We start from the raw sequence: 24,676 nt of genomic DNA, 5'->3' as shown, positions 1-24,676 counted from the left end.
TCCTTCCTACATTACAACCAATAACAAGGTTTAAGTAAAAGTTTCATCAGTGGAGAAATGGTAAAGATAGGATTATGAAAATAATGTTAATTGGTTGATACAGGAAGTATTGTAAGTTAATTATAGTCCAATAAAAAAAAAAAAAAACAGTGCACTTTTCCTTCCCTACAAGCAGTAACTTTCGCCAAGTGTGTGCACATTCCCAGGTGTAAGAGAACCATGCACCTTCCCAACTCCAGTCCTAGTCTATATACTGTAGTATACTGTACTAGTATTACTGTATAATATTTTGTTTTGTTAGTGTACCCTTTTTTATGTATTTCTTTTTCTTTTATTGTAATAATTTAAATAATGATATAAAACCAGCAAAGGCATCATTAATTCTCCAAGATGGTATTTTAACTTGTCAACCAATGTTAAATTTGGTCAATGTTACATCCCTATCAGGTTTACTGTATACTTTAATGATTATTATTCCAAATATTGTGTGAAACAATTTATCAGATGAGAAGACTTTACCTGACTGTCATGAAAGACAGCAATATTAATAACAGGAGCTATTCAACCTAAACAATACCATCCATGTGAAAAACCTGGGATTGCAGCACTTAAACTCCGTTTTATGTGGGAGTCCCACTCAGTGAGACACAAGTATGGGGGTCATCATGTAGATTTGGGAGAAGGCCAAATGTCCTACTTGCTCACGCTGAACAATCCAATCTAATAACACTGACTAACAAAAATGGGAAAAAGAGAAGCATTTAATATCCTTTCAAAAGAAAATATTAATTTCAGGTGGATATATCCTGAAGCAAATACTGTACCTCAATAAGACCCCTAAAACTATTCTCTAAAATAGAAATGCCTGTAATTTTATTGCACCACACCAAATTATTTCCTCCTAACTCAAGGCCTGGCTCCCAGTATGCCAGGAATGCACAGACCATCAAAAGAATGACTAGATTTTTTCACTTTGAAATCAGCTGACATTTTGACTCAAACTGGATGTTACCGGTTTCCAATCAGCTACTGGATAAACAGCTGTGGCCAAATGAGATTATTACCAAACTCTAATTAACACTTATAATATGCATTAAACTAAACTTTAGGTAGACACGAACACTGAAGATTGTGTCGTTCTCAATCAAAATACTGTACCTTAAACAGTGTTAAATAAATGGAAGTGTTGTACCTATATCCAAAGATGTTAGATGGAATGCACAGAGAGATTACTTATGCAGTGTGGCAAGGAATGAAATTAAACTGATGGCAGAATGGTATCACAGCCAACCTGAGGAGGAAGGTGAGATGTGCCCCAGCTGATGTGCTCATTGCAGTTTTCTCTCTAATTTTCTTGTTTATAGTCTCTCTTTCAGGATGATGTTTGTAAATGATGATACGAGTAATTGCCAGGTAAATCATAGCCACTAATGTCAGGCCTCTTGGATCTAAACAATAACTTTGTGAAAACATTATGAGACACAGTGATGAGCAACTGACCATAAAATATGACAACATGAGCAATCACAAATGTGATTGGAGAGAGTGAACATGAGCCATTAGAAGAGATACCACATATGAAATGCAGGTACAGAAACAATATACAGTAATATTGTACTATGAATAAAATAATTAATTTACTTCACATCATGGTCCGAGGAACACCAGTATGTAAGGGCTCCAGCTGCATCTGTAGGACCATCAATGCCGTCTGTGCCACCTGACAAAAAAATCACTTCTCCAACAAATTTTGTGTTCTGCAGTTTCTGAAAGAGAATTATAAAAAAAAATCATGAGTAAGTGGTAATCTTTGTTCACAATAAAACTTCATAACACTTAACAATCACTACGAAATCATAATAAAGTAACTACAGGGCGTCCTCGCTTAACGTCGGGTTACGTTCCTGAGCCTCCCTTTGCCCCATGAATAAAGTTACATATATAGAAAATCATTGCCATTTCTATAGAGAATACTATATAGAACTACAGTACTAAGTTTGTATTGATACTCACCGATGGGCGGAGGTGGTAGAGTGAGTGTGGTGGGTAGTGGAGTGAAGGAGGAGGATGGCGGGAGCGGAGGAGGGTGGCAAGTCACTGAGACTCTGCGCCTGTTTACTCCTCCTACTGCTCTGATTGGGGTTCCTCCGTCGCTGGTTGCTCCTCCTTCTATTGTTGTTTGCTCCTCCTCGGCTGCCAGCTGTTATGAAGTAGCTGCTTCTGCCATCCCGTGACGAAAAAATGAATCCAGTGTTGACTGCTTGGTGCTACTCATCTTCTCCTTATAGATCTCAGTGTAACAACCAAGACTATCCTCAATTCTGTGCTGAACCTTTGAGCTACGTTCTCTGTTTGGGTCGTCATCTAGAAGCATTTGCATTGCTTGCTGGAACATGTTCAATGATTCTGTCAACCTCTTTGAAGTTAGCGTTCGTTGAGGTTCATCTTCGTCGTCGTCTTCAATGAGACTGTGTTCTGTTAATTGTTGCAGATCTTCGTTGGTGAGCTCTTCTGTATGGAATGCCAGGACGTCCTCTGATTCAAGCTCATCAAAATCTGCCTGTCTAGCCAAGCTGAGGATATTCCTATTCACAGTCCATGAATCCTGTAAAACTGTTGACGCACTCAGGCCACAGTTTATGCCACACACCATTCAGGCAACTTTTTGAAACCTCTTCCCATGCTTTGCCAATGTTGCCAATTGCATGAAGAATGTTGAAGCTGTGCCAATATTCTCGGATCGTCGGTTTATTTTCTCTGTCTGTAGTCTTGAGCAGCTGGGCCGTGGTATGGAGTAAATAATAAGCCTTGACTGCGGCGATGACGCCTTGGTCCATAAGCTGCATCAGTGCTGTCATGTTGGGAGGCAGGAATACAACTTTTACACTGTCATGCAAGTCGTCGAGATCGGGAGGATGAGCTGTAACATTGTCAACGATCAAAAGAATTTTGAAGTTAAGGTTCTCCTTGGCACAGTATTCCTTCAGTGCAGGGACAGCGTACACGTTTAACCACTGGCTAAATATGGCGCCAGTTATCCATGCCTTTTTGTTTGCCTTGTAAATGACAGGAAGGTGATCCTTAAAGTAACCTTTCAGGGCCCGTGGGTTGGCAGCGCGAGAAATCAGCATAGGCTTCAGCTTGAAGTCACTGGCAGTGTTCGTGCCACGCAGCAGCATCAAGCGGTCTTTTGCTGCTTTAAAACCTGGCGCTCTTTTCTCCTCCTTGGAGATATAGGTCCTCTCAGGCGTCCTCTTCCAAAAGAGACCAGTCTCATCTACATTGAAGACTTGCTTCGGTGAGTAGCTACCTTGCTGGATAATCTGTTTGAATTCTGGCGGGAATGTCTCGGCAGCAACCATATCTGAACTGGCAGCTTCACTAATCATCTTAATATTGTGGAAGTTATAATAATGCTTAAATCATTGAAACCATCCTCGGCTGGCAATAAAAGATCTCTTCCATAGATCCTTCTCCCTCTTCTGCCTTTAAGTCATCAAACCGGGATCTGGCCTTATGCTGGATAACCATAAGGCTCACAGGGGCATTGCAGTGACTCTGGTCCTCCAACCACATTGCCAGTATCTTTTCCACCTTCTCTATCAGAGTGCTTCTAGTACGAGTCGTCTTAGTAGCACTCGGAGAAGAATCACTTCCAGCACTAATCGTAATCTTGTCAGCGTTGGTCCGGATAGTACGCACTGTTGTGGGGGTTAGACCAAGCACAATGGCTCCCAGCACCTTCCCCCTTTTCAAACCAGGTTAATACATCCATTTTCGTAGCAAGGGTAATAGTCTTACGTTGCCTCTTTACTACACTAGCATCAGTAGCACTTCATGGGCACTTGGAAGTCATTTCGAATGGTTAAGAGTACAATTTTAGAGCAAAAACATTTAAGCACGCACGGATGATGTGAAATCGTAACAGCGACTGGCTTGGCGTCGCTTGGGGACGCTGTGACAATCCATGAGTGAGGACAGTGCGCCGAGCCGAGAGAGCATATCGCGGCCAGACAGGAGCAGGTGAAGCGCCGTAGAAAGTAGTCTGTGACGAAACAAAACAGCATAGTATTGAATTTTTGGTCTCTTAAAGTTCAGTGACGTAGTACTGAAACAACGTTAAGCGTGGACTTACTGCACAGTAGACACTCACCAACTGTGAATTTTCCATCCGCAGATTCCGGGTATCCACGGTTTCTATTCTATACTATTTCACCTACCATGGCATTGAATTTCAAGTATCCACAGATTAGTGTGGCATCTTTATCCCTCCGCTGTCTAATGAATTCTTACACAAATGTAAAGAATTAATAAATACAGTCAACCCTCACTTTACGCGGTCCCACATTCCGCGTTTCCACGTTTACGCGGTGCCCTGCCAGAACCCAGGATGCTCACATTCCGCGGTGGGTGTACCCCTTTACACGGTGAAGTATAATTTTTTTATTTAGCTCATAAAATTCATACAAATTATCCGGCCAGAATATAATTTACATTGCTGGAATTCTTACAATTTGATGATCATTTTGAATATAAATATCATGGATTTTGCATTAGACATATAAATTTTAGATATAATGTTTACTCTTGAGTAAATATGTTATCTTTTGTGCAAAATATATGATATTTATATTCAAAATATTCCTGGTCTTACAAGGAATCCAGCAATGTCAATTATATTATCCTAACTTTAGTCTGATTTATTATTTATTACTAAAAAGGTAAACAGTCTGGTATTCCCACACATTTATCTAGTAGGGACGTTGGTGGGGGGTGGGGGGGAGGGAGGGAGGGACCGGCGACCGACCATCTGTTACCGTGTGAAGAATATTTTTTTTTTTATTAACTGAAGATTTTTATTTTAGCTCATAAAATTCATACAAATTACCCGGCCAGAATATAATTTACATTGCTGGAATTCTTACAATTTGGTGATCATTTTGAATATAAACATCATATATTTTGCATTAGACATAAAATTTTTAGATAAAATGTTCACTCTGAGTAAGTATGTTATCTTTTGTGCAAAATATATGACGTTTATATTCAAAATATTCCTGGTCTTACAAGGAATCCAGCAATGTCAATTATATTATCCTAACTTTAATCTGAGGTATTATTTAATACAAAATGTTAAAATTTATTTTTTTCACCCACTCTTTCTCTTGGTGGGGGGTGGGGAGGAGGGTTGGGACTGACCGCGCGGTTGGAAGAGGGGGGGAGGCAAGGTGGGGTACTTTGATTGACAGATAGTGTCGTGAAGAATATTTTTTTTTTATTAACTGAAGATATTTGTTTTAGCTCATAAAATTCATACAAATTATCCAGCCAGAATATAATTTACATTGCTGGAATTCTTACAATTTGGTGATCATTTTGAATATAAACATCATATATTTTGCATTAGACATACAAATTTTAGATAAAATTTTTAATCTGAGTAAATATGTTATCTTTTGTGAAAAATATATGACATTTATATTCAAAATATTCCTGGTCTTACAAGGAATCCAGCAATGTCAATTATATTATCCTAACTTTAGTTTGAGGTATTATTTATTACTATACCTGGTTTTCCCCCCAAAATTTCTCAGAGGGAAGAGCCAGCAGTGTAGTGTGAGAAGAGGGGGAGGGAGTCGTGTCCATTATTTGAATGGACATTAACTTGGCGACTGTATTTCTCTATTTCTCTTAAGTATTAATTGTGTGCATGTACCATCATAAAATTAAGATGTTATTTTTACTAGAACATAGGTATTGTGTTGGAAAAAGTGGAGTTTGGGGGTCAGCTGGTCTCTATTTCATTTAATCCCATATGTTATGTTATTCACTTTACGCGTTTCTCACTTTCCGCGGTACCCTGTGGGCTACATTAACCGCGTAAAGTGAGGATTGACTGTAAAAGAAAAGAAAAAATACAGCATGCCCTCCAAATTCGCAGGATTAGGTTCTCAAAATGACGGTGAATCGCCAAATCCATAAATAAAATTTGCTGACCAGGGTAGGGGGGGGCGATACATTTTTACTTGTGTACAAAGAAATGTATACAGTAATTCCGCGCTTAACGTCGTCCCGCTTAACGTTGTTTCCGTACTACGTCGCTAACCATTAGAGACCAAAAATTCGTTTAACGTCCCGGTGATCTGATACTACGCCGTTTTGTGTCGTCACGGACTACAGTGCATTACCCTCTCTCGTCTGGCCGTGCTATGCTCTCTCGGCTTGGCGCAGTCTCTGTGACTCACCACCCTCCTCCTCTCCCGCCCTCCTCCGCTCCCACCCTCCTCCTCTCCCGTCCTCCTCCGCTCCCACCCTCCTCCTCCGCTCCCACCCTCCTCCTTCGCTCCCGCCATACTCCTCTCCTCCCTTCATCTGCTTCATGACCCACCACACACTCACTCTACCACCTCCGCCCATCGGCGAGTACCAATACAAACTTAGTAGTTGTGTATGTATGCACTATTTTCCATAGAAATGGCAATGATTTTCTGTATATGCAATGTATTTCATGGGGCAAAGGGAGGCTCAGGAACGTAACTCCCTTATTTGATCTATTTCTTATGGGAAAATTGATCTGCTTCATGTTGCTTCATATAATGTCGCATTTTTAGAAACGTAAACCCGACGTTAAACGAGGACTTACTGTTTCACAGCTCAAGATTGAAGAAGCCGCAAGTCCAGAAAACCGTGAGGGCAAACTTTTTCGGAGTGAGGGTTGTAAACTCTTGGAACAATCTACCAGAGAGTGTTGTGACGGCACCGAGTGTGAGCTCTTTCAAGAGAAGACTTGACCAACACTGGAGCGGGTTCAGGTACATTCAGGAGCCGGTGCATGCCCAGTATTTGCCAACAGTGCGTGACAGAGACGTGACCGATCGCCCGGGCGGCTAGCGAGCCGACCTTTTGGTGAAGAATATAAAGGAAAAGAGACGTGACCGATCGCCCAAGCGGCTAACAAGCCGATCAGTGGCGAAGAGGATAAAAGTAAAAGTATTCTCTTTATGTATTTACCCTTAGGACAATTATTTCTTTTAACTGAATTGTATATGCAAGTACAGTGTAAATGTGTGTGTGTGTGTGTAGACACACACACACATACAAATAAATAATAATGGGAAAATCCTCTCACAAATAATGAGAAACAGATTTATTAAAAATGTGAGTCTTCCCACAAGTCTAATCTGTGCTTTGTTATTAATAAAGACTGTGCTTTGTTATTAATATAGCACAGAGTAGGAAATTACTGCCTCTAGAGCGAATGGCTCCCTGTCCCGGCCGCAAAAATGCCAGCAACTTTAAAACTAGCTCCAGACATTCTTGGGTACATCGAGGGAGTCATCCGCAAATAATAGACATAAAATTATCCAGGCGTACTGTATTGCAATGCCCTCTGGCAATCATTTCACTAAGGACCCGGGAAACAGGAGTGCGCTCTCCCCTCTCCCTTCCATAATCATGAGCTAACTACCACAGACGTAAGAAATTTTTATTATCTTATGTTTTTTACTTTTTTCTTTTTTGGGTGCACATTCTGTATGAACAATTGTGTGTGCATGCAACAGTTTAAAAAAAAAAAATAATAATGATAAAATTACATATATCAACCTGAAAGTACAAGTTGAAAGAGAAGAAAAATGCAGCTCACAGCTTGGCCTGGTAAGAAGAGGCTGAGAACCCCAACGAAAATTGTGACCAAGTCCCAGGTTGCTGATCTGACTTTCTGCTTCATTTACACGCTATTGCAGGGTCTCAATTGTTTCACTTACCATTGACAACACAACATACATACATCGTTTCTCACTTTTGATATTTTTTTCATTTTTGTATTTATAGTTCTTTATTATTATTATTATTATTATTATTATTATTATTATTATTATTATTATTACAGTTACTGTATTATTATCATTATTTTAATATTTAAGTTTTGTTTATTTTATCATAAATTTTATTTATTATGAATTATTATGACTATTATTTATTTTTATTATTATTATTATTATTATTATTATTATTACATTTTTGCCCCCCAGGCCCCAATGTGGGTCAGTGACCTGTGTCCGGGTGGGCTAATCCCCAAAAAAAACACACACACCCCTCTCCCCCTCCCAAAATCTGACACTATCTCTCATGGACATAAAAAATATTTATTCTCTATGTTTCTGACCTTATGATAATCATTTATTTTATTTTTTTTACACATTCTGTATGAATGATTGTGTGTTCATTTAACAGAGCTAAAAGAAAACCTGAATAAAATTACGTATGTCTACCCAAAAAAAACAAGTTAAAAAATAACATTGACCCGTCTCCCAACACACACGCTACTACTACTGTACTTACTACTTTGCTGTCGCTCGGAATTGCGTATGGCGTTCATCCAACTATGATACAATGATAGGAGTTATTAAGGATGTCCCCTTCGTTGGTGAGCTCTTAGGTAACTAGAGGCCATTATGGGATTGGCAGGGCCATCCACAGATATTGCACATGTGGAGGGATACACTTAGTGAGGGTGGGGCAGCAGCAGTGTCTTTCCAGCACTGGCGCTTGTCTGCCTCAGTATGTAGTCAGGCTAACTCAAAAGTATTGACACCTTCTCATGTGGTGCTCCTCCAAGCGTTACATTGTGGAATGATCGTCTCCCAGGTGAAGGGGGTCGAATTGGCACTTTTCAGGTTTGTTTTAAGACCATCCTTATACCTTTTCTGTTGTCCGCCAGCATTGTTTACCATTCGTTAGGTGCCTGTAAGACAGCTGCTTTGGCAGCCTACTGTCGTCCATGCAGGTAACATGGCCAGTCCAACATAGCTTCGATGCTCCTACAGTTGGTGTAAGCGAGAACACTGGCATTTGTTTTCTTGCCCTCCCAACGAATTCGGAGGATGGAACATTGACTCCACTGGTGAAAGTTTTCAAGTGCCTTGAGGTGCCTCCTGTATGTGACCCATGTCTCACTGCCATACAGCAGGGTGGGGAGGACCACTGCTCGATACACGTGCAACTTTGTAGATAACTTCAGCTCCCTACAGCTGAAAACACTGGTACGGAGTCTGCCAAAGGCTTGAGATGCACATCTGATCTGACGTTGAGTCTCTTCATCGATGTCCAAGGAGGTGGACAGGTGGGAGCCAGAGAACTGGAAGTGGGCAACATTAGAGAGAGTAGTACAGTACCATTAAGCTGGATGGATGGTGGAGGTGTGGTTGAACCAGGGGCAGGCTGAAAGAGAACCTGAGTCTTTCGTGCATTCACCTCAAGACCGAAGTGCACATACACATCTGCGAAGGTGTTCAGGATCTCCTGTAGGTCGCATTCAGTGTAAGCGATGAGAGTGAGGTAGTCTGCATACTGAAGTTCAGTAATGAAAGTGGCCGACACCTTTGTTCTTGCCTGGAGTCGTCTTATATTGAAAAGTACCATCATATGGTACTGGATGTCCACCCCACCGGCTAAATTGGCACTGGCACGAGTAAGGAAGGTAGCCAAAAAAATTAAAAAATTAAGTTTGTGCCAGTACACATCCTAGTTTTACCACCGTTTAGATAGGGAAGAGCTCAGACTGGGTGCGATTGTGTAGGACACTGACGATCATGCCATAATAGAGTTGCCTCACAATGGCAATGAATTTTGGTGGGGAGCAAAAATTACTGAGGGTCTGCCATAGGGTTTCCCTGTTGACCGAGTCGAAGGCCTTAAAAAGATCAATGAAGGCCATGTACAGGTCACGACGCTGTTCTCTGCACTTTTCCTGTATCTGGTAGGCAGCAAAGATCACTTCAGTGGTGCCATGTGATGATCTAAAACCATATTGAGATTCTGGGAGGAAGTTTTCCGCCTCAGGAAAAAGTCTGTTTAGGAGGACTCGGGCAATATTTTGTCAGCTATGGACGAGATCCCGTGGTACTTGCCACAGACTGCCTGGTCTTTATTGTTCTTAGGGGATTTCCTCCCTTTCCCATATGTTCTCCTGCTTTATACACCTTGGGTGGGATTCCATCAAGCCCTGCGGCTTTGTTATTTTTCATCTGATTGATAGCAGTAGCTACCTCATCCAGGGATGGAGGACAGCTGAGGTGGGTCAGCTCTGGGTGCCGAGGGACCTGCTGGGTAATAAGGACATCCACATTGGTATTTCGGTTGAGCAGCAAATGGTAGTGCCTTTTCCACTGCTGAAGGATGCCGCCTTTGTCTTTAATTGGGGAGTTACCATCAGATGAGCAGGGGGCTGTGCCAGTGTGCCATTAGTGATTGGCCCCCCCAAAAAAATTAATGTAATTGAAAAATTCGCACATCTTGTGCTGATCTGCAAATTTTTGTGTTTAACATGCTTTATTTTTAAAGAAGTCATTCTTTCAATTATAGATTGCAGAGTTCCCGCTGGCCGCCGCATTCTTCTTGTGGAAAGTATCAGGTTTGATCCGAGACTGAGGGTTGTTGTGCCAATCAGTTAAAGCAGCACGTTTATTATCGACGAGTACGTTGATTTCTGGGTCATTTTCGTCAAACGAGTCCTGGTGTATTCTTTCGATCTGGCCGAGGGTCTCACTGCAGATTTTTGTCATGACAGTGTCGAGAATACCACATTCGGCACTGGGATTTGGGTCATTTGTTGTTGGGTTGTTTATCAGCCAATGATCAAGCTGCTCTCTGAAAGTATGTGCTACCGCTGGATCCTCCAGACGCATGGTGTTAAAACCTCTTCTGGAGGCTTGTTACCTTCACCGTTTTGGGGCGACATGAAGCTAGAGTTTGGTTCTGACGAGCCGATGATCAGTGTCACAGTGGACTGAGCCATGCATGACTTGGGTGATGAAGACATCTCGGCAATCTTTCTCTGACAATAATGTAGTCAACGAGATGCCAGTATTTCGATCTTGGGTGTTGCCACGAACCCTTGAACCTGTTGGCCCGCCTAAACAAGGTATTGGTGATAATGAGATTGTGTTCAGCACACTTGCTGAGGAGAACTAAGCTATTGGGGTTACACTTGCCTACTCCATTTCTCCCTATGGTTCCCTGCCATATGTCAGCATATCTTCCAACTATGTCAAGGTCAGCATAAAAGGCCTACTTGATGTCATTCTCTACATCTAGTGTTGACTGTTGAGGTGTATGCACTGATGAAAAAGGCAAAACATGAGTGATTCAGTGGGACTCAGAGTGTCATGAGGCCCTTGTTGATCCCAATTGGCATTTCCGTTAGTAGAATGGGTTGGCGAATAGCAAAGCCAACTTCATAAATACGGTTTCTCTTCGCAGCAGGCTTACCCTTCCAGAAGAAACTACAGCCAGACCCCGGTTCTGTGAGTCGACCTTCGTCTGGGAGCCAGGAATCACTAATGGCTACTGTGTAGATGTTATACTACACAGCTCTTTTGTCACAAGGGCAGTTCTCCTTTCAGGACATTCAATTGTACCAGTATCCAGAAGGGTCCTGACATTCCATGGAGCGACCATAAAAGGTTGTATAGTTTGTTTTTGTTTCGATTTGTGAGTATGATTATATTTTCAACCGAATTAGGATGACCTTACAGGGTCCAGTTGCCCAGTCAGATTGGTTGTTTTAGGCAGGCTATGTTTAGTGCACCTTACCTAACCCCCTCAACATGTGGGGTGAGCAAAGTGGTTCTTGGAAAGGGCTGCTCAGTTGCACAGACAGGACCGGATTGCATTGCTGCCTAGATCCCAGTGCATGGACGACCATCTTATCTGTGCCGCCCATGTGCAGAGTTGTGACTAGAGACTCCCGGCAGTTACCTCTACCTATCCCCGTTGCCACTCATCTGTCGCCATAGGACTTTTGGGGATATAGGGGATTTGATATGATAAGTATGATGAGCTGGATGATGGCTGTGCGTGAGTTGATTTACAAGTATGTGGTGAGGCAGGAGCACAGGCTGCAACCACACATTTTGGCTCTCTCTTTTTCTGATCGAGTGATGCAAGAAGCTGCAATGACTGGGGAGAGAGAGAGTTGCAATTGACTGCCGATAGCCTAGTTTGTTGGGTTTCGCCTTAATAGCCTGTCCAGTGTCCATCCTGCATTGCCTTCATCTGCTAGTCTAGCCATTGGGTTCCCATGTTGGTCACCTCTTCCACTTATTCTGCCGTTGGGGACTTACTGGAATTCTGTAAGCATGTCTGCCTGATGTGGGGCTCCACCACAGATATTTTATTCGGGGTTTACTCCCGTAGCCTTATACCTCACAAGGTTAATCCGCTAAGCAGCAGGGCAGTGGTTGGTCTAGCCTGGAGCCGCGAGGCACCCAGTTACGGTGTGTTGCCACGAAGAGGTACGGCTAGAGTCTTGATTGTTAAGAGACTGTGTACTGTCAGGGGAAGACTTATGCAAGGTTGCTTCCCTATTCACCATGAGGGCTAGCCAGCGGCAGTAACTGATAGCCAGAGGGAGCAAGCAGTGCTTGCACCTTAACACTAGCATAATCCTGCCACACTAAATGCATTACACCACCCTGTGTGCGTGCACACACACACACACACACCCATGCTCTTCATTTTTCTTATTTTATAGGAACATGCCATCTTCACAGAGACATAAAATTTATATTACTATTTAATTTATATTAAGCTACTGTATTTTATATGTATTTGACTCAAATTTAACTAAATGTACAATACAGGTATTGTTTGGTGAAGGAATAGGCACTTTAGTTAGGCTTTGACGAGTGTTATCTGCAGTCATGGAACCTAAACCCCCTATTTCCCAGAAGCCTTTAGCCAACTGCATTTGCCAACCACAGGGTTTTTCAGGAACCTAACCCCCGCAGCTGGCGAAGGACTACTGTACAGTATTTTTTACCTTTTGGATATTTATGACAATACACAGGAATATCTTGGTAATCGCAAAAGATGCACTCCTAAAAGTCATTGGGATTAATGAAACAGCAAATATCGGGGCAATTTTTCCCATAAGAATTAATGTAAATAGGAGGGATGCATTCCCAGCCACCAACTTTCACCACATATTTTTTATATACAGTAGACTGGGTTTATGCGGATATTTTAAACGAGGAAGGCCATTTACGCGGCACCTGTCCAGAAGCGATAATTATTATTTATGCGGTAAATGCCATCATGTATACGCCAAGCGGCGGGGCAAGGTGCTGGGCGCTGACGTCACCGCTGATGTCAGACTCGTGCCGATGATGTCACGGAATGTGATTGGGCCACGTATCCTTACCACCCACACACCCCCCTGCCTTGCGCTGTGATTGGTCTAGTTATCCTTGCCACCCCCGCCTCCCACGCTCTCCACCACCGCCGCGTCAGTCTCACTGTCCCCGCGTATATTCACTCGTGCCCAGGAACCAGTGGTTTTTTTCTTTCCACACAATGGCTTCTGCGAGGCTCAGTCTGTTGCTGTGGCATTGGAGAATACAAGAGAGGCTGCACAGGGTGTTAGAGCTGCAGGCTTCTCTGAGACCACCAATGACGACATCCTGGAGGTAATCAGGCAACCTGAGGTGACTACCGACGAGACGTTGGAAGATGACATCAGTGAGCAGCGAGGTGTTACAGAACAACAAGAGCAGAAACTAACACATGCTGATGTGAAGGATGTCATCAAGTTAGCTGAGAGATTGAAGCTCCTCCTTGCCAAAGACCCAGTCAATCACAGCTACGAAGGGTTGAATAACCATCTGTTGAAATGCTAGGAGCCCTATGTTCAGCTGTATCACAACCACATCAATGCTAGCCGTCAACAAAACATCACTGAGTTCTTCACCCGCCAACCATCACAGCCAGCCCAAGTCAGTGATAGTGAGGATGTGGACTTCAAGGTTTGACGATGAGGCCCTGCTAGCCTCTGTGGTGGATAGAGATACAGGTGAGGGCCAATAATCTGCCCTCTGCATCGGAACCAACCACCCATCCCTTGTGCCCAGCCATCTCTTCTACTAATGTAAGTGTTAAAAAACCTAATATTATTGATATTTCTCTTATATATTAAAAGTGTGTGCATACCATCATAAAATTAAGATGTTATTTTTACTACAATGTATGTATTGTGCCGGCGATAGCCAAAAAAAGGGTAGTCTGGCGGTCAGCCCAGTCTCTATTTCAATTAATCCCATATATTGTATTCTGTTATTTTATTTACGCGTTTCGCTTTATACGCGGACCTCCATGGGTTTAATTAACCGCGTAAAACCAGACTATACAGGTAGTCCCCGACTTACGACTGCTTGGACGTACATCCATCAGTACTTACAACCTGCTCTGACCTTACAACCGCCGCAGCTGTGACCATTTTTTTCTTTTTTAAATGACGCGCGCATTTTCTATACCGAAAAGATTCCAGTTAATGTAGTCTCCATGTATAATTAGAAAAGTATGGGGGCCCAGTGTGCATTCAGCTGACTACATTAAAGGGAAGTGCTGTCACACTGTTGTAGCGTACTGTCGTGGCAGGTTGTCAGGGTCTCTTATTTGGCCTCACAACGTACGTACATGAAATATATCCAACACTCAGGATTGAGGTAGAAATAGAAAATCAGTGTTTCTCGTATATCTATTGTTGCACAGCACAGTGTTAAAGAGATACTAAGTCGGGCGAAGCTTGCTCAGAGTTCCTGTAGGGTGAGGAGCTTTCTGAGGGAGCGTGTGTATGGAGCTGTTGAGGGATGTTACTTGTTGGTGGCGGTAAGTAGAAAGAGAGCGATGAAGGCCAGGTGAGGTCTTATATAACCGCGGTAGGCATGGCTTGATGGAAGGCCCCTGCTTTGTTCGGCGTCGCTGGTTACCTGACCTTGACCACGAGGGATACGCCAGCAGATTCGCGGGGGGTCGGCCAGTCAGCGACACACGGCGTTTGTAGGGGAGGCCTCAACTACAATACTCCCCCTCCCCTCCGGGCGCGACGGGGATGTTAGCCGGGTTACGTCCCACACATGATACATACCGGGCAGGTGTACGTACCACTCGGCCGCTGCAGGTGACAACTCCGTCTAATGACACAGAACCTGTGGGGGAATCAGGGGGAGAAAGAGGGTTTTGGATTAGAGGAGGTTGTACAGGCAATTGTTGTTGTGCTTCTATAGCGGCTGGGGCAGCTTCCTCAGGGCCGCTGGCTGGGTTGACTGGGTCAGGGGCGACGTCAGGAGGGTCCATGACAGGAGCAGGTTCTATAACAGGAGCAGGTTCTATGACGGCAGCAAGGTTCACGACAGGAGGAGGGTCTATGATAGGAGCAGGTTCTACCACGGCAGCAGGGTCCAGGACAGGAGCAGGTTCTATGACGGCAGCAGGGTTCATGACAGGAGGGGGGTCTATGATAGGAGCAGGTTCTACCATGGCAGCAGGGTCCAGGACAGGAGCAGGGGGCACCTGAGGGTGAAAAGAGGGTGCCAAAAATGTCGTGGGCTGGGTGTTGCTGCTGGTGGCAACTGCGGGTAGACTGGTGCAGGCGTCGTTTGTTGGTGCTGCTGGGTCGGGGGCTCAACGGGTAAGGTGGCCGGCTTGACTCTGTCTATGCTGACGGTCTCGTGTCTGCCATTCCGGATAATCGTCAGGAACTTCGCTGAACGGGTCACAACCTAGAAGGGTCCATCGTAGGGGCGTTGTAGTGGGTTGCGGTGAGCATCATGCCTGACGAAAACATACTCGGCTGTGAGTAGTGCAGGAGGGATGTGTTCAGGGCGCCGAGTAGGCTGGCGTGGAGCAGTAGCTCTGAATGCAGAAACTGCTTGTCGTAGCTTTTGGAGTAAGTCGTGACGAACGGCTGGAGTGGTTTGGTTGGGATCAGGAGGGAGTGAGAAATCCCCGGGTAGCCGAAGGGGCTCGCCTAGTGTCAGATCTGCTGGGCTACAGTCCATATCCTCCTTGTGTGACGCACGGATGCCGAGGAGCACTAAGGGAAGCGCATCAGTCCAGCTGTAAGGGTCGTGCTGTGCCTTGAGTGCATCCTTCAGCTGCCGGTGAAAACGTTCTACCATGCCGTTGGCTTGAGGGTGGTATGCTGTAGTGCGTTGTCTAGACGTGCCGAGGAACTGTAGGAGGTGCTGCCAGAGTTGTGACTCAAACTGTACTCCTCGGTCAGTGATTACGGTTGCGGGGGGGCCAAAACGGGAAACCCAACCGGACATGAAGGCGCGGACAGTAGTCTCTGCTGTAGCGTTGGGCATGGGGATGGCTTCTGTCCACCTGGTGAAACGGTCGATGCAGGTGAAGATGTAGGTGCTACCACAGGATGATGGAAGAGGTCCCACTATGTCGAGGTGCACTACTTGGAAACGTCCTTTGGGTATAGGGAAGGTTTCTAAAGGGGCCCGTGTGTGACGATGTATTTTGGAGGACTGACAGGCCAGGCACTGGGCAGCCCATTTCTTAGTATCGGTCTTGATGCCGGGCCAGACGACACGTTGCGTGAGGAGGCGCTGGGAGGCCCGCACACCTGGGTGGCTGAGACCATGGATGCGGTCGAAAACAGTGCGGCGGTGGACGTGAGGCACAAACGGTCTAGGCTGCCCACAGGATACGTCGCACCACAATTTGATATTCGTGCCGGGGATTGGGAGTTCTTGGATGTGAGGCCTGACGGAGATGTCTTGTATGCTGCCAGGTCTTCGTCATTCTCTTGAGCTGCAGCAAGTTGCCCATAATCAATGGGTGGAGATGAGGGAGAATGTTGGATATACGAGAGAGGGCATCGGCGATCTTGTTGTGGCTGCCTTTAATGTGTTGGACGTCGCTGGAGAACTCCAAGATATACACCAAGTGGCGCAGGACGTGAGGTGTATGTGACTGGGAGGTTGAAGTAAAGGCGTGGACGAGGGGCTTGTTATCAGTGAAGATGGTGAACTGACGGGCCTAAAGGAAGGGCTGGAAATGCTTGACAGCCAGGTATACGGCCAGGGGTTCTCGATCGAAGGCGCTGTATTTGAGGTGAGGTGGTTGAAGCCGTTGTGAGAAGAATGCAACGGGCATGAGGACTCCGTTGATCTCCTGCTGTAAGAAGGCGCCCACTGCAGTAGAAGAAGCGTCTGTTGTGAGAGTGGTCCGGGAGTTAGGTGCAGGGTGGGCTAGGAGGGTAAGGCGTGTGATGTGCTGTCTGATAGCAGTGAATGCCGTAACAGCCTCTTGAGTCCACACGAGAGGCTTGTGAGACTTCTTTGGGAGTCCTTTGAGAAGGTTGTAGGGGGGAACTAGGATGGTGGCAGCGTTGGCAATGAAGCGGTGGTAGTAGTTAACTAAACCCAGGAATTCTCGGAGTTTCTTCGCCGTTTCAGGTATGGGGAACTCCCTGATGGCGGTTATCTTCTGTGGTAGGGGTTGGATGCCACTAGGCGAAACTCTGTGACCGAGGAAATCATTGGATGGGGCTCCGAAGACGCACTTAGCAGGGTGAACTTTCATGTTGTTTTTCTGCAGGCGTTGGAGGAGGAGTTGTAGGTGGCGATGATGCTCGGCAGGCGTCGAAGATGCGACGAGGATGTCGTCTATGTAGACGGTGACAAAATCAAGGTCGAGAAGCATATGGTCCATGTACCTCTGGAAAGTCTGTGCTGCATTGTGTAGGCCAAAACGCATGAAAGTATACTCGAAGAGTCCGAATGGAGTGGTGATGGCTGTCTTCTGGGTATCTCCAGGCGCTACAGGGATCTGGTGGAACGCACGCTCCAGGTCGATCTTCGAGAAGATTGTCTTGCCATGAAGTTTGTGGTGGAAGTCCTGGACATGCGGAATAGGGTACCTGTCGGGTTTGGTGACGAGGTTCAGGGCTCTGTAGTCCCCACACACCCTCCAGTCGCCGGATGATGGCTTAAGGACCATGTGAAGAGGCGATGCCCAGGGACTCTTTGAAGGACGAATGATGTCGTCTTGCAGTAGTCTGTTGAATTCCGCCTTGGCTGCATTCAGGAACTCAGGGCACAGGCGGCGGGGGCGTGAGAAGACTGGAGGTCCTTTGGTCTCGATGTGGTGAAAAATTCCCGACGTAGGTGGCGGGGGTGGAGAGACTCGGGGTGAGAACAGTTCCTTGAACTCTTCAAGAAGGGGGGAGAACTCATTGGATGGCGAAAGACAGGTGATAGTGTCGGTGTCTTTGGCACGTGAACCCTGGATCTTGCGTACTGTAGGCTCATGGATGAGGCGAAGGTGGCTTGGGTCGACTCCGAGCTTGTGAAAGGTGAGGAAGTAAAAACCAAGGATGGGTTGAGACACGTCTGCGACTACGAATGACCAGTGTAGAGTCTTGGGGAAACCGAGGTCTAGGGCGAGGGTGCGTGCGCCGTAGAAGGCGATGGGAGTACCGTTGGCGGCGAACAGGTCATAAGAGGGTTGCCTTGACGTGTCTTGTCATGAGGGAGGAATGATACTAACCGATGAACCTGTGTCGACGAGGAATTTCGTGCCGGAGGTGTGATCGGTGACGTGCAGTAGTGAGACGCCTGAAGGGACGGGGGCTGGGGCGTCTACCAACCTCCGCTGTTGCCGTTTCCCGAGTAGGTGCAGTGGGGCTCACAGCGTTGAGCATTGGGGCCAAAACGCCGGTGATACCAGCAGAGGGTATATTAGTTGTGCTGGGGGCTGGCGGCGGTTTCCGGGGGCAGGAAGGGCGTGTCGGGGATTGTAGGGCGCGGTGCGTGGGTTAGGAACAGGTCTACCGTATATCACGGCCTATAAGACGAAATTTGAACATTAAAAAAATCTGCCCAAAGTTAGGGGGTCGTCTAAACCACCAAGTTTAAAATTCTTACCTCTTAAATATTGTGGTTTAGTGTGTCAAGAGTGGTGATGAAAACATCGTAAGCCACTCACAAGGTCTTACCACTAATTATTTTATACTGAAACTTACGTTTGGCAAGCTGGATTCAAATTAAGATTACCGGTATATTAAAATAATAAAAATGTATTATAAACCTGTCTAACATACCGTAAAAGAGATATATACCCCTGTAATAAACACAGCTATCATCACACACCCCTCCCCACGCCCCCCCCCATTTGCCAGTGAGGAGACAAGAAAGAAAAAGTGACCACGAGATTGGGCAAATTTTAGCCGTGGAGGTGGTCAGTAATGCATACCGGTATCGGTATATTTACTCATAATAATATTTATCTCCTATAAATAATTGATTTAAATTTTATTTTTTTACAAAGAATATTCAGTAAATGACTGCATTAATTCTTGAAACTATCGACGGTTAATTACAGACGCTCAAGTGACGTCACTAGTGTTTACACTACACCAGCTGGTAATATTTGATGCCATTACTTGAAGTGAATTGGCCTTATTTTAAGTAACTAACTATAAATAAATACAAAAATTTAAAAAAAAGATCAAAAGTGAGAAATAATATACTGTATGTATGTTGTGTTGTCAAAGTAAGAGGAACAATTGAAACTGCAATTGTGTAAATGAGGCAGTATATTATAAATAAATAAATAAACAAATAATTCGGTAAATCTATTTCAAGTAAATGGAAAATAAGCAAACATGTTATTTACCAAGACGCGTCCCTCTGGCTCAGGGTGAGATGGAGGGGAGATAACAAGGCTATTTATAGCCCCGTCTGAAGTGGCCAGTACCCTAATGCACCATAAATAATTCATTGAACATTCATTTTTTGTACATAGTATATTCAGTACATATATATATATTATATATATATATATATATATATATATATATATATATATATATATATATATATATATATATATATATATATATATATATATATATATATATATATATATATATATATATATATATAGTGAGTTCTGCTATAACGCGTGTTTTGATAACGCGAATTTGCTCTAACGCGATTTATGAATTCGGAACAATATTTGTATAACGCGAACGCTTGTTTGCTATAACGCGATTTTTGCTTACTATTTCTCCAATTTTGTGGTATTAACTGTGAATATGGTAAAGAAGAATATCTCCAAAAAGCGTTCTGATGATAGAATTCCCGGTGATTATCGTAAAAGAAAGGATATAACACTTGAAGAGAAGCTCGATGTTATCAACCTCAAAATCACCCTTCTCCCCCATCAAGTTACATTCATATTTTTTCAAGGTAAAGTGTTAAAACTGTATGATTTCATTATTAGATATGAATGTAACATTTATTTAGACTGTGCTATCCATTGTGTTAGGCTAACTACTAAATTTTTTCGATTTCGAGTAATCTGCACCTAACCCTATTTTCTCCATAAGCCCTGTTATTTCTATTACGCGATTTTCTATAACACGATATTTTACAAGAACACAATTATCGCGTTATAGCAGAACTACCTGTATATATATATATATATATATTTGTGTAATAAATGTATGTAGTAAGTACATACCGGTAACCTTTTTCACTCAAATCCTAATGAAACACCACAATTAGAATACAGTGGTTGCTGTTGAACCACCTGTTGTATAAATAGTCGGAACACAGCCACACCACCGAGACGAGGGAACACTCCCACCACCGATCGTCTCGTGTGAAGCAAGCGTATAAATGAAAGAAAATACTTGCAGTGTGTTTAATATGTTACAGTATATTATAAATAAATAAATAAATAAACAAATAAATCGGTAAATCCATTCAAGTAAATGGAAAAATTTTACTCGATACCGACATTAGTTCCAGTTATCGGTAAATAGCAGACGCTTCAGTGACGTCACTAGTGTTTACACTACACCAGCGGGTATAATTTGATGACATTACTTGAAGTGAATTGGCCTTATTTTAAAAAATCAAGGATGGTTGGTAAAGGACTACTGAGTCAGTGGGTAAGTGTCACATTTGGGGTACTGGTCTTATACAGCAAATAGAGCTCAAAAGCTACTTTTTAAATGGAAATTTGGGGGGGGCGTCTTATGCACCCCGCCGCCTTATAGGCCGTGATACACGGTAGAGGCAGGCATGGAGGAGCAGAACTGTTTAATGGTGTTCATACTGCGGCTCAAGGTTTGCAACAGGTCCCTCACGTCTTGTGAGGTACTGCTCGGCTGAGGGGTGTTGACCCGGCTTACAAGTTCGGAGGTAAGTACTGGTGTGGGCGTGGGGTTGTCCGTGGCCGCCAGGCACGCAGCCGCGCACTCGTTAAATATTCTGTCTGCCGCGGTTGCGTAGAGTTCAGGTGTCGTCGAATAATCTACTGCGGACAGGATGGTACGTACTTGTGTGGAGAGCTTTTGTGAGTGAAGCTGGCACAGGATAGAGTCGGGAAGTCTGTCTGTGTGCCGGGAGTTCAGCCTACACATCTCCTCCCAGAGAAGTCCTGGAGTTGAGTTTCCAAGGGAGATAGAAGATAGGTTCTGCAGGAGACTGAAGCGGGTCCGTCGGTAATACGTTTTTAAGGCGTCCCGCAGGGTGGCGAATTTGTTGTTCTCTGGAGGGTTTGAAATAGTCCATGATACATGCGTGGCGACTTCCGTGGGCAAGGAAGAGAGCAAGGCGCCGTACTTTTGCTCATCAGTAGCTTGTGAGCCGATGAGGATTGCTTCCACATGATCTAACCAGTCCTCGACATTGTGGTTGAAAGTCGGTAGAGAGATCCGTCCGTCCATTCTTGCGGAAGTGTATCACACGGTCGTGAGATGGTGTCGAAGTGGGGGTAGCACGAGGTGCGGTTGGTGTCGTCGTGTCGTAGTGGGGTAGCATGTGGTGTGGGTAAGGCGGTTGGCCTATGCTGGCAGCAGGCAGGACGATCTTCTTAGCTCCAGGAGTCAGGCAGCAGAAAGGAGTGTAGTGTTCACGGCTCCAGGGGTCACCATTTGTAGAGTACTGTCGTGGCAGGTTGTCAGGGTCTCTTATTTGGCCTCACCGTCAATGAGACAAGACGTGCCCCGAAGGCGCTTCCGGTTTTAGCAGCCAGGCCGAGTCTGTTTGGCCCTGCCACTCCCCCTGCTATACCCCAACGCCCTACCAGCCTTACTACACCGGGATCTATTCAGCAAAACATTCTAGTGATTAGTGAACGATTGATTACGGAGCAGTGTTCCTATAGTGCACTTAAGGAACTTTCTCAGCAAAGCATTCAAGTCATCAGTGCAATAAGTGATTATCATACAGTGCCCCGATAGTGCACCCCAAGGAAAAGTCAGACAGTGGGCACTTTATCGGTCACCTTTAAAGTGCCAGTGACAAGGACCACCGCGGTGTTTACATATATCGTGAAAACTGTGTCGGCGACCCCAAGCACCAGGGACAAAGACCCACGGTCTTTACGACTGACAAATATCAACAGATGTCTACCAGTGTCAGTGGCCCTCAAAGTGCCGTCAGTGACAAACACTTCCGTCCGCCCACAACAGATATCAACAGATGGCCACCAATCACTTACTCCCGACGCACTCTGTACCATCTAAAGCGTGGGAACGGTTATCCTGATGGCAGTGTTATCGCGCGACTCAAGTCACTGAACATATTCCACGCGCGGAGCCGTAGACAAGGCCGTCATACACATAAGCCCATTAGAACCGTAACCTCCACTAGGAAACCAGAGAAACCCACCCCTGACAGACCATACCACCACACTGAAGTTCCACGGATATGGTATGATCTCCCGTCTTTACTGCTATCCAACGTCACTTCCCTAGCTAACAAGTTCGACGAGCTGGCAACTACAGTCAGGTCAGCCGCCGCGAGCGTCGTTGCCATATGTGAGGCTTGGCAAATTGTGCCTGAAACGTGTCATATTGAGGGATATCAACTCTTTCATCACCTTCGTTCACATAGACGCGGAGGGGGCGTTGCCCTCTTCTGTCAAGATGACCTACGCCCGTCACGCCTGGATGTTCAAGTCCCAGCAGATGTGGAAGCATTATGGGTACGTGTTGTGCCACGGGCCCACCCGCGCAACACTGCTTCCATCATAATCTGTGTGGCATACCATCCGCCTCGCTCACCCACCAGAGACACTCTTATCAATCATCTCATCACCACCTCAGACCACCTCAGAGTTAGGTACCCATGTGCCAAGTTAGTATTATGTGGGGATTTTAATGAAATTTACACCACTGATATCCAGGACCAGCTATCACTATCACAAGTTGTGACCTTCCCCACACACGGTCAAAATACCCTTGACCTTATCTTAACTGACTTAGCGGACCAGTACCAACCACCTCAACCAATGCCTCCTATCGGGTGTAGCACACACTTATCAGTGCTCTGGTCCCCAGCTGCCACTCCCACTCAAGTACAGAGACCCTACATCAAGACCTACAGGCCGATTACTGACTCTGCAGTGCGCCTCTTCGGGCAGTGGATAGTTCACCATCCCTGGACTGAAGTACTTAGCGTGGATGACGTGGAAACCAAATGGATAAATTATACCAACACCACCACGGAAGCTCACCACCACTTCTTCCCCGAGAAGTCCGTCAGATCTCACCCAGCTGACTTGCCCTGGATCACACCTCGGATCAAAAGACTTATGCAACAGAGAGACAGAGCCTTTCATCTCAATGACCACATCCGCTACAGGTCCCTTCGCAACCGAGTCATCCGCGAAATACGCACTGCAAAGAAGTCCCACTACCCAACCAAATTACAACACCTGAAGCAGACCAACATCAGTCAATGGTATGGTAAGCTTAAAGAACTCTGTGGACTAAACAATAAGACACACCCCCTCCCCTTCCTTAGCCATCTCACTAATGTTGACGCAGCTGAGCAAACAAATAACCATTTTGCTACTATATGCCAGACGCTCCCCCGGCTTGACACAACCACTCTCCCTGCTTACCTACCAGCCCCCCTTCCCACTGACTTAGTAGAAGAATTTGAAGTAGCAAAACGCCTGGACAAACTAAAATTAAAACGCTCTACCACCCCCATTGACTTACCAATGAAACTCTTCAAGGAGTTCTCCCCGGAGCTTGCTAAACCCCTATGCTCCATCATCAATGCTTCTCTCAGTCAAGCCAGATGCCCAGCTGACTGGAAGACCTCTTATGTATCACCAGTGCCCAAGTCAACCAGCCCACAAACCTTAAATCAACTACGACCTATTGCAATCACTCCAATACCCAGCCTAATCTGTGAAAGTTTTGTGTTCGACTGGGCTTATGCTGATATTGCAGGAGTCGTAGACCCTCAGCAATTTGGCAACATGAAAACTTCCTCCACCACTCACTGTCTTGTCAACTTTCTCGATTACATATACCGCCATCTCGAGAAACGAAAAACGTCTGTAGCTGTCGCCTTCATTGATTTCACTAAAGTGTCCGACCTAGTCGACCACAATATAATCATCAACAAAGCTATTGACCTCGGGCTTCGAAGAAGTCTTATACCATGGCTTACAGACTTCCTCAGTGACCGACGCCAAGCTGTACGCTTCCGAGGGGCTGTCTCCACCTTTCAGTCACTCACCTGTGGCGTCCCCAAGGCACCAAGATGGGACCACTCTGCTTCCTTATGCTCATCAATGATGCCCTAAGAGAAACCCCTGCTCGCTGGAAATATGTCGACGACTCCACCATTGGGATCAGCGTCAACAATTCTGCTCCCGACTATACCGCCCTTCAGGATTTATTGAACAGTCTCCAAAACTGGGCCACCAACAACCACGTCACCATCAACCATACAAGACCATGGTTATGCACATCAACCTCTCCTCCGACGTTGTCCCACCCCCTTCCATTACTTTAGGTCCCAACACACTCCAGGTAGTAGATTCCACTAAGCTCCTCGGCGTCACC

The 24,676-nt window shown here is 45.1% G+C and overlaps 1 protein-coding gene across 5 annotated transcripts in view; it reads right to left on the bottom strand.

Moving 5' to 3' along the window:
- Positions 1-24,676, bottom strand: part of LOC121878940 (glycerate kinase-like) — a 49,155-nt gene that overhangs the window by 8,084 nt on the left and 16,395 nt on the right. For 3 of the 5 annotated variants that reach the window (XM_042385376.1, XM_042385378.1, XM_042385377.1), the window contains exon 3: positions 1,642-1,766. The exons of the other annotated variants lie outside the window; for them this stretch is intronic. In XM_042385376.1, the coding sequence (XP_042241310.1) occupies positions 1,642-1,766 (125 nt within the window). The remainder of the gene's footprint in view (positions 1-1,641; positions 1,767-24,676) is intronic. 5 annotated transcript variants of the gene reach the window in all.

This window comes from Homarus americanus, unplaced genomic scaffold (assembly GCF_018991925.1).
Source record: "Homarus americanus isolate GMGI-L3 unplaced genomic scaffold, GMGI_Hamer_2.0 scaffold4060, whole genome shotgun sequence".
Classification (NCBI taxonomy): Eukaryota; Metazoa; Arthropoda; class Malacostraca; order Decapoda; family Nephropidae; genus Homarus; species Homarus americanus.
The sequence above is the reverse complement of the archived record's forward strand: the minus strand, read 5'-3'. Positions and strand labels throughout refer to the sequence as shown.